This window comes from Notolepis coatsorum (genome assembly GCF_963971535.1).
Source record: "Notolepis coatsorum genome assembly, chromosome: 11".
In the NCBI taxonomy this organism is placed as follows: Eukaryota; Metazoa; Chordata; class Actinopteri; order Aulopiformes; family Paralepididae; genus Notolepis; species Notolepis coatsorum.
Window position 1 is genome coordinate 94,219,058 of NC_140175.1, and position 11,168 is coordinate 94,230,225.

The following is an 11,168-nucleotide window of genomic DNA, read 5'->3' on the forward strand; positions in this document are numbered from 1 at the left end:
GGCGATTTGCAAATCTGATTGGCCACTTGCCCATTTCCGCGTCGAACAGCCTGCAAAGCACCTGGCGTTCTATCGCCATGCTCTAAGACAAACTCTAACCTTAACCAACTTCGAAAGAGTGCCTAAGCTTAACCGCCGAAAGAATCTATCGCCATGCTCTAATACAAACTCTAACCTTAACCAACTTCGAAAGAGCGCCTAAGCTTAACCAGTGTAGACACTTGGGCGGTCCCACGATTGGGCGTACATGTCACATGACCAGAAATGAAACGCCGAACTCCGTTGTAGAAAGCATACAAGCGCACAGCGTTAGCCAATGTTAATCTCCCATAGCAACCAATCATACTGGTCCCATTAATTTCTTTATATTTGAAAGCTTCATGTCGTTGTGATACTAACGTCTCCTTTCAATCAACAGAGGGACACGCCCCCTCAACATACTGAGAGTTGGCTGTGCTCAGAGAGGGTGCACTAAAACAGTGATAATTTGATAATAATAATGATTTATTTGTGAAAATTCAAATTGTAAATCCGGATTTGTTTTGGCAGTCTGAGAGTTGTATGTTGAGTTGTTTTTTTGTGGAGGACATCTTCAGTTTTGCAGGATTTTTGGAGAAAGCATGGCACTTGAGACAAAACACACTATATCCTATATAATTGTATATGAATTCCTCTTGTTTCTTTGTTTACATACATTGCTTACAGCTTGTGTTATATTATGTTTTATTGTATTTTCTTTTTCTTGTGGCCATCTTGGTCTATATGTCATGATTTATCAAGTATACTATTATATACTTATTATTTATGTGTCTTGTAAGCCCATATGGGCTGGGCATACACCTGTATGTAAGACAAGAAAATAAAAAACATCAAATCAAATCAAATCAGATAACAAATCATGATACATCTGCTGACTATTTTTTTTTTACTCCTGACATTAACATTCTATAGCGTTTTCTGAATTAGCATCATAGCAACATAATAAATGGATGAGGAGATGGAAGTATTTCTGATGGTTTCTGATGCTCAGGGTCTTTTTGGACAAGATAGCAGCTCCATAGCAGCAGGTTGCTTCACTCTCAACCCCTGGTATCTTCCTGGTATCAGCCCCACTTCAACAGCCTAGGGTGGCTCAGGGTGGAAAAAAGAGTATCCATGATAAAACTACTGTATGCCTAGTCTATAGGATTTATAAAGGGGAGGTGCCAAGCTACCTTCAAAATTACTTCCAATATGTAAAAAACAATCATAGCCATGAAACCAGAGTTAAAGACACAAACATAATTCCGTTTAGATTCAAACTCATTACATACAGCCAGCAGACCTTTCTTTTTTTTATCCACTTTTTCTCCTCTTTTAAAAATGTTCTCCCATCCTAATTTACCCGTGCCAATTCTCCCCTCCCCTGTCTTTAACGTTGCTCGCGTGTGCCCCCAACTGGCCGGTTGTAGGGAGGATAGAAGCCCATCGCATGTCCCCTCCGATACATGTGGAGGCAGCCAGTCACATCTTTTCACCTGCCAGCGCGGACTCTCATTTGGCGAGGAGTAACGTGTGGGAGGCTCACACTACCCCCGCCATTTTCTGTCTCTGCTGTGCAGGCGCCCCAACCGACCTGTAGGAGTCGCTGTTTACAACGTCGAGATTACCACCCATCGACTTCCCACCCGCTAACTCTGCCAATTGAGTCAGTATGACGGCCGGCCCAAGCCGGAGGCAACACCGACAGCCGGATTCGATACCGGTGTCTCGTGCGTTGGTGACGACCGCAATGTCCGCTGCGCCATCCAGCTACCCCCCCACCACGTGAATACTTTACCCAAGGCAGTTGTCCTTCCGCGTTCGGTTTGCGCGCCCTGATTGGCCTCTCAGCGCCCAATCGCGTTAGCCCTACTATCGCCAAGTTTGCATCACTTCCCACGGTTCTCGGCACTTATTCTACTGGTAGTGCGGTAGTTGTTGCCACGGGTCTTTGGGTGAATACTTCATTGGCGGGGAAGAAGAACACTGATAGCGGAGTGTGGACCGTCCCGCGAGCCGCAGACCACCGTCCCGTGAGACGCAGACCACCGTCCTGTGAGCCCCAGAGGCTCCCCAGAGTCTGGGGCTCGAGGGGCGGTCAAGTCAAGAGTTTTATTTGTCACGGCATACAAGTATACAATGAAATGCGGGTGGTCTTGCCCGCAACGATGTGCAATACAGTAGTAACAACATATAATAGAATCCAATAAAACAACATTGTGCAATAAACAGTAACATAGTAGGGCATATCGGTATTTGTACATAAGTTATTTACAGAGCATGGAGGACATGCTAGGTCCTGTGGTAGTGCATACACTGTTAGCTACGGATGAGGCACTGGGTCTTTCTGTACATTGCTATTTTATACAATCTCAGGTTATACTATACTATTTTTAAAGTGACCTTTCCTTAGTGGCCATAAGTGTGGGCGTGTGCAGCATGAGTGTGTGCTTGCTCATGTTAAAGTGGCTGCTAGTGTGTGAGCGTGTACAGTGTGTGTGTCGTGTGTGTGCTCATGTGTGCTTGTGTGTGGAGAGTTCAGTGTTCAAGGCTCTGATGGCCTGGGGGAAGAAGCTGAGCCGAAGCCTCTCTGTCCTAGTAGCTGGGGTTCGCAGGCGTCTGCCTGACCTCAGCAGCATGAACAGGCTGTTGTTGGGTGGTGTGGGTCTTTCATTATTCTGCAGGCTCTGGATTTGCACCTCTTGTTGTATAGAACCTGCAGGGGTGGTAGTGCAATACCTGTGGTACGCTCGGCTGAGTGCACCACTCTCTGTAGGGCCTTCTTGTCCTGTGCCGTGCTGTTTCCATACCAGGCAGTGATGTTTCCAGTCAAGATGCTCTCTACAGCTCCGGAGTAGAAGGACTGGAGTATCTTCCCAGATACTCTGAACTTCCTTAACTGTCTCAGGTGGTAGAGGCGCTGCTTCGCCTTTTTTACGACTGAGTCTATGTGTGTTGTCCATGTCAGGTCCTCTGAGATGTGGACCCCCAGGTACTTAAAGCTGCTCACCCTGTCCACGGTAGCCCCGTTTATCCACAGTGGTGTGTGTCCCCCCTGCTGTGTTCTCCTAAAATCCATGATCAGCTCCTTGGTTTTACCAATGTTCAGGAGCAGGCTGTTGTCCTGGCACCAGCGTTCCAGTACCTCAACCTCCTCCCGGTAGGCCTTCTCGTCGTTGTCCGAGATCAGCTCCACCACCACTGTGTCGTCCGCAAACTTCACTATGGAGTTGGAGCTGAACTTGGCCACACAGTCGTGTGTGTATAGTGAGTACAGCAGGGGGCTCAGAACACAGCCCTGGGGGGACCCGATGCTCCGGGTGATGGTGTTGGAGGTCTGACCCCCCACCCTGACCGCCTGGGGCCTTTCGCTCAGAAAGTCCAGTATCCAGGCGCTCAGAGCGGAGCTCAGACCCAGCTCGATCAGCTTGTCCACCAGTCTGGTGGGGACTATGGTGCTGAACGCTGAGCTATAGTCAATGAACAACAGTCTCGGTGGTCTGGGGCTCGCAGGACGGTCCACACCCCGCTATCAGTGTTCTTCTTCCCCGCCAATGAAGTATTCACCCAAAGACCCAATACCGACCGTGGCAACAGTAGTGGTGGGCCTGATCTCTGCCAACGACGAAAGGGCCTACCTGGAAGAGGTAGAGAACCTGTCACAGTGGTGTCAGGAGAACTGCCTCTCCCTGAACGTCAGCAAAACAAAAGAGATGATTGTGGACTTCAGGAGGTCGGGGGTCAAGGACTACAGCCCCCTCAGCATCGACGGGGCACCAGTTGAGAGAGTGAACAGTTTCAAGTACCTCGGAGCCCACATATCCGAGGACTTGACATGGACCACACACATTGACAGTGTTGTGAAGAAGGCACGACAACGCCTCTACTTCCTCAGGCGCCTAAGGAAGTTCCAAGTCAGTCAGAAGATCCTTAGGAACTTCTACTCATGTACAATAGAGAGCATCCTGACCGGCAACATCACCTCCTGGTTTGGGAATAGCACTGCACAAGACCGTAGCAGACTACAAAGAGTGACACGTTCAGCCGAACGCACAATTAGAGGGGGGCTTCCCACCCTCCAGAACATTTACAACAAGCGGTGCAAGGGGAAGGCTAAGAGAATTATTAAGGACTCGAGCCACCCGAACAACTGCCTCTTTGAACTGCTGCCGTCAGGCAAGCGATACCGGAGTCTTATGGCGAGCACAGAAAGACTCAGAAGGAGCTTCTATCCCCAGGCCATCAGGCTGCTAAACGAACAATAATCGCTAAACGAACAATAATCACTATGCAACAACCATCAAATGCACACAGCACACACACCCACACGCACACACACACTCACTCAAACAAACAACACACTGCAGCACCCACTCTCCACACTTTAGATCACACAAACACACTTACACTTTATATTTATTGATAAAGGATTTGCACTACAACTCGTACACCTACTGTGAATTGTACCTAAACTGCACCTCGTCCATTTATGCCTTGCACTATATAGTATTGTATATTAGTACACTGCACAGTATTGTATATTGTATGGTAACTACGTCTACGAACATTGTACATATGTCTAAACTGAACACTGTGACCTCTTTTTTTTTTCTTCTAATTTTTACTATGTTTTTATTTCATACTTATCTTGTCATGCACAGTCTCTGGAGCGCAACAGTAAGAAGCATTTTGTACAAAAGTATTCTGTACTTCTGTATGACAACTATTAAAGAAACTTGAAACTTGAACAACTACCGCACTACTGGTAGAATAAGTGCCGAGAACCGGGGGAAGTGATGCAAGCGGTCTTGTCGTGTTTTGAACATTTATGTTGTGTTGATGGAATCGCGTTAATATAGAGAGGATTGATATGAATTGGATAATGCAGGCTGTTAGTAGAGGCAGAACTAGCGAGCCGTTAATATAGAGAGATACGTTATTTCGATTGATATGAATTGGATAATGCAGGCTAGCCGTTAATATAGAGAGATACGTTATTTCGATTGATATGAATTGGATAATGCAGGCTGTTAGTAGAGGCAGAACTAGCGAGCCGTTAATATAGAGGACTTGGGCTGTGGAACTGAAAGCTGATGCACGGCGATAGTCGATTGGGCGCTAAGAGGCCAAACCGGGGCGCGCAAACCGAACGCGGAAGGACAACTGCCTTGGCTTGGGTAAAGTATTAACGCCCCCCCCCCCCCACCAGCAGACCTTTCTTTACTCAGCTGCAGTACTGTGGAACAGCCTGCCCAGCAGCATTAAACAGGCCCCCGGGTTAACTGGCTTCAAAAAGCATGTACGATCATGGCTATCGGCATAGGAAAGAGAGGGTTGCATATTTATTTATTATTCTTTTATCTTCAACTGTATATGCATATTGTATCTTAATGTTTTATGATGTTGTTTTATGTTGATGTATGTCCTGTTTTTTAATACCAGGGACCATGATGGAAATAAGTGCTTGCATTTTATCATGTTTTTATCCCTTGGATGATGTCTCTAATCCACAATAAAATCAATCAATCAATCCTTGCAGCCTGCCTACTGCCTGCTTGTGAGTGATGTGTCTCCTCATTAGATTAGATTAGATTACATTCAAATGTATTGTCATCATACGGCACGAGTACAGTACAACGAAAATAAGTTTGGCATCCAACCAGAGTGCAAATGTAACAGTAAAGTGCAATAGTAATATACAATGTACAGGTGATTAAACTGGGTATAAAATATATAAATTAGTACTATTGAGTAATAGATCAGTGCTGTAGATCAGATGTATGTACAGCGTTTAGTATTAATAGTGATACAGGTATAAAGACACTATAGATATGTACAGATATAGATATAGTATCTCCACATATGTAAAAAGGATGCAGGTATGTAGTACTGACAGATATGGATAAATATACGGTAAGAATAAATATATATATATATATATATATGGTATATACAGCATCATTATACATGCTACTGTATCATACAGAGTTATGGGTTATATGCAGGTGTATACATAAGGTATATAGAATGATTATATGCAGGTATATTCAGACAGATATGTATTGATTGATTGATTGAAAATTGTATGAACAGATTGCAGAATGGGTACAATACAGTACGGCTCAATACACACAATTGTTAAGGGGATGCAAACCAGAGAAATAATTTCGTCTTGTTTACATCAGGGTCCCCCATTTTCAATTCATAACATTTATGACATACAGTACACGACATACAGATATACAGTACTGTTACATCCATACATTTATGACATACAAGATATACAAATATACAGTACTGTTTATTTACCGACAGACAGTTTCTAAAAGAGAATATATACTTTTGAGGGGGAGGAAACTGTACATGGGGGGGGGGGGGGGGGGGGGGGTGGACATTTACCGGGGCCAGTTTCGAATTGCGGCCTCCCGTAGGTGCTTTTTTTTTAGAGTGGGTTTTGGAAGGTGGGATTCACATTATTTTTACGGCTGTGGGTAGGGCGTTCCACATTGTTGTGGCATAATTGCTAAACGTGTTTAGTCCCTTGTTTGAGCCGAATCTGGGTTGGACATGATTTGTGGAACTCCCTCTGGTGTTGTGGTCGTGGTATTCACTGACCTTTACACCTTATATATGCTGTAAATATAAATGTATATATATGGTAGAGGGAGAGAGTGATCAACCAAACAAGTTTAATGTATCAGAATCTGACACTGACGATCACCCTATAACTCACCAGCCATGCAGCCACCTAACCTCTATAATTACAGTTTTAGTTTTGGTCTGGAGATTAAATCTAAAGTAGAATGTGGTCATCTTCAACAGTTCATACCACCAGGTGGCAATGTTGCCTGTGTACAGGTATTAGGTCAGATCGTGTAACATTAAATTACTAATATCCCAAATAGTGGTTTGGTCATTATTACTCCGATAGTCTGCATTCGATATTTGTAAGGGGGTCGTCTCGTGATTTATCTTAATGAATAGCAGATAGTATACTGTACAATGTAGCTCGAGTCCGTGGTGCATGCATCATGCATGAAGGACTGCTGATGTCACTATAGTTGCCAAGCTTCCTCCTAATGAAATGTTACACTGAATAGATGCGTCATTGTCCGGGGGGCTCATCATCAGGAATGAATAAACGGGAGTGTAACGAGAACCAACTCGTATAACAAGGTCCGAGATGTTGTCCAGCTATAAATAATAATACAATGTAATGTAATTAAAATGAGCAAGGCCCTTTGAACTCACACCGTGAGACACAACACAACGCTCGCTCTGCACTGTCCAATTATTCTGTAATTAAGATTATTTTTTTTGTTATTTACAGTAGTTATCAACCTGCTTGTTGTTGTTGTGGATTCTAAACTGCTAAACTCCAACGTGTTTTATACAATATGTTGTGTCATGTGTATGTCATAAATGTCACTATGAATTGAAAACGGGGGACCCTGATGTAAACAAGACAAACGTCTTTCTCTGGTCTGCATCCCCTTAACGTGTGTATTGAGCCGTACTGTATTGTACCCATTCTGCAATCTGTTAAATAAAGTTTTCATTCATTCATTCATTTTGTTTACGTTTACCTCTCCGCTTTAACACGTGGAGAGGGAGGATTACCGCAGCGTCGCTGACCAGTGTATACATGTCTACAACACACGCGAAGGGCGTTCATATAGGGGGCAGACAACTATTTCCACCTGCTCGTCCTCGCCGGTCAGTGTCAGCATCTCCCCGACCTCCGGCCACTCAGTCCCCGACCATCCAAACATGTCTTTGAGGACGGGCTCAACGGTAAGGGATTGTGGGATATAAATATTGTACGATGACGCAGGTCCAGCATTATTATTGATTTGTCGGTTCTCTCTCTCTCTCTCTCTCTCTCTCTCTCTCTCTCTCTCTCTCTCTCTCTCTCTCTCTCTCTCTCTCTCTGTTAAATTATATATAACTTCATATCACACAGATTGATTGATTGATTGATAACTTTATTAACAGATTGCAGAATGGGTACAATACAGTACAGCTCAATACACACAATTGTTAAGGGGATGCAGACCAGAGAAAGACTTTCGTCTTGTTTACATCAGGGTCCCCCATTTTCAATTCATCATATCATGACATACACATAGACAGTACTGCTACAGATACATTTTGGGGTTGGGTAGGTGGGGTGGGGACTGTACATTGGAGGTGGTTGGGTTGGGTAGGCGGGGTGGGGTTGGGTAGGTGGGGTTGGGGAAACTGTACAGCTGTACAAGCAAAACTGTACATTGGAATATCGAGAAAACCTTACTTGGTCCCAAGAAGAGGGTCTTGTGTATTATTGGGTTAGGACATTTACTGTACATTTACAGGGGCCAGTTTCGAATTGCAGTCTCCCGTAGGTGCTCTTTGAGAGTGGTTTTGAAAGTGGGTAGTGATTCACATTCCTTTACAGCTGTGGGTAGGGCGTTCCACATTGATGTGGCATAATTGCGAAACGTGTTTCGTCCCTTGTTTGAGCCGAATCTGGGTTTAACATGATTTGTGGAGCTCCCTCTGGTGTTGTGGTTGTGGTATTCACTGACCTTTGGGAAGTATTTTGACATGTACATGGGTACCTTAGTCGTGTAGTGTATCTTGTAGACCAGGCCCATTGCAAGTTGCTGTACTCTGTTGTCTACTCTAAGCCATCCTAGATAGTCAAAGTGGGCAGGGGTGAGGTGGGTTCTAGGAGTAAGGTCAAGTAGTAGTCTGACCAGTTTGTTTTGTGATGTTTGTAATCTTGTTTTAGCGCCTTTGAGGTGCTTTGGTACCATGAGTTGCAAGCATAGTCGTAGTACCCTTGAATGAGTGCTCCTGCCAGAGTCTTCAGGGTATTATTCTTGTTTACCAGAGAGGAGATCCGCTACAAGAATCTAGTTCGTTGGTTGACTTTTTTGATTACATTGGATGCCATTTTGTCACAGGAAAGATTTGCCTCTAGGATGGAACCTAGGTATGTAATTTCATCTTTCCTTGTGACAATATTGTCACCCACTGTAACTGAGAAGCCGTCGGTCTTGCTGAGTTTGTTATTTGATCCGAAGAGAATGGACTCTTGTTTTTCCCAGGTGTAATGATAGTTTGTTATCAGCGAGCCAGGTGCAGATTATTCGAGTTCTGAGCTGAGGGGTTTTAAACCTGTAACTTGTTCATGTCAGAGACCAGCAGGGCTGAGTCGTCCGCAAACAAGAACAAGTTGCAGTCACAAGCTGACGACATGTCATTTGCATACATTTGGAACAGTAGCGGTCCTAGTATGCTTCCTTGTGGAACACCACAGCTCACTGGGAGGGAGGGGGGGGGGGGATAGGGTACCGGCGTTTACCTCCACCATCTGTTATCTCCCCTCCAGGTAGGATTGCATCCAGCTCACTGATAGACTATCAAAACCAATTGCTTTTAGCTTGTCAATCAGAATGGAGTGATTGACAGTGTCGAAGGCCTTTTGTCCAGCATGACCATGCAGCAGTATTTGCCCGCATCCACCTCTTGTTTGATGTGGTCGTTCAAATAGAGAAGGCATATGTCAGTGGAGTGGGATGTTCTGAAGCCAGATTGGAATTCGTAGATTAGATTTTTTCCGCTAGGTATTTTTCGACCTGTTTGTAGACTATTTTTTCCATGACTTTCGAGATGGAGGTAAGAATAGAAACAGGGCGGTAGTTGCCTGGGTCTAATTTGTTGCCCTTTTTGTGCAGCAATGACGTGTCACTGTTTTATGGAGAGGTTTATTATGTGTGTGATGACTGGGGTGATGGCGGCTGCTGAGTATCTGAGGAATTTGGAGGGGATGTTGTCATGGCCAGTGGCCTTGTTAGGTTGGAGGGCGCTCAGTTTTTTGAGTACCTCATCTGTTGTTACCATTTCCAGTTTGAAGATTAATGTACAATCCACCTTTTCTTATTCATCATCAAAACACCACATTCAAATGCAACAATGAATGATGAGAGCAACGGCCCGCTCGTTTAAGTTTGCTTACTTATTCTGTGTGGAGTTATGGGCTTATCACAGTCCCTCCTGTTGACAGAATGCCATTATTAACCAGAGAGGCAGATCTCCGGCAGCTATCTATAAGGGGATGTCGGGCAGAGAAAAGCACTGCTATAGTTTTAAATCGTCATCGTTGCCACTTGTGTTTCTTCTTCTACTGTGTAAACGGATTGCATGACTCATCTGTTTGTATCTCAGTAAGCCAGTTTAGCACAAGAGACTTCCTGACACGTATAGCCCTGGAGGACTGCATGCATGATGTAGGCCAGTACATCAGAGATGTTGTTGGGCAAAAACATGGGCCTGTCTGGACCCACAGTGAAGAGGAGGACACATACCCCCCTCACTGTAGTCAACAGTGAACAGGACAACCACTCTCCACTCATACCAGGACATATTCATAACCACTCATAAACAGGACATATTCAAAACCACTCATAACCAGGACATATTCATATTCATAACCAGGGCATATTCATAACCACTCATAAGTTTAACAAGGACATATTCATAACCACTCATAACCAGGACATATTCATAACATTTACATTTAGTCATTTAGCTGAGTGACTTACAAGTTCTGTACGACAAGTCATCAGGAAGGGCACAGATCTATCAGCTGAGTAACAATGTTCATCAAAGTGTTGAGTGCTACAGTGTAGGTTAGTATATTAGGACAAGTGCATTAGGCCATGTCCAGACAAAACCGATTTCGGTCGTATCAGTCAAAGTATTTGATCGTACGCACCTTTCATCCACACGGAACTGCGTTCTGGCAGCCTGAAGACGCTACTTTCTGAAACCGGCTCCCAGAGTGCGGAATTCTGAAGACGCCCCCCTTGCGTCGCCGTCTTTACAAGCGATACAAGTCTTTTCCTGAACCGTTGACGCGATAGCCCACCTCTCCCTTACCCCGCGTGTGCAAACTTCCACATCACAACAACAATGGCATCGTACAGAGTGCATAAGTTGAGTGGCAGCGTGCTGTAACACCAATACTAAGGCTGCGGTTACATTAGGGCCAGAACGATTTGTTTCATTTAGCTTTTCAGAATGCTGCGTATTGGCAGGCAAGTTAGAGTTAAGTTAGATGTCGTTTTGTCTCGTGACCACCGAGTGATGTATATACATGT

At 44.6% G+C, this 11,168-nt stretch overlaps 1 protein-coding gene across 1 annotated transcript in view; it reads right to left on the reverse strand.

The window, feature by feature from the left end:
* The window catches only part of thbs4b (thrombospondin 4b), a gene marked incomplete at its 5' end in the record, with an annotated part of 59,273 nt that extends 51,480 nt beyond the window's left edge, over positions 1–7,793 (reverse strand). Inside the window, one exon of the mRNA XM_084325005.1 lies at positions 7,722–7,793. Coding sequence (XP_084181131.1) covers positions 7,722–7,793 — 72 coding nt within the window. The remainder of the gene's footprint in view (positions 1–7,721) is intronic.
* Between the last annotated feature and the right edge of the window lie 3,375 nt (positions 7,794–11,168).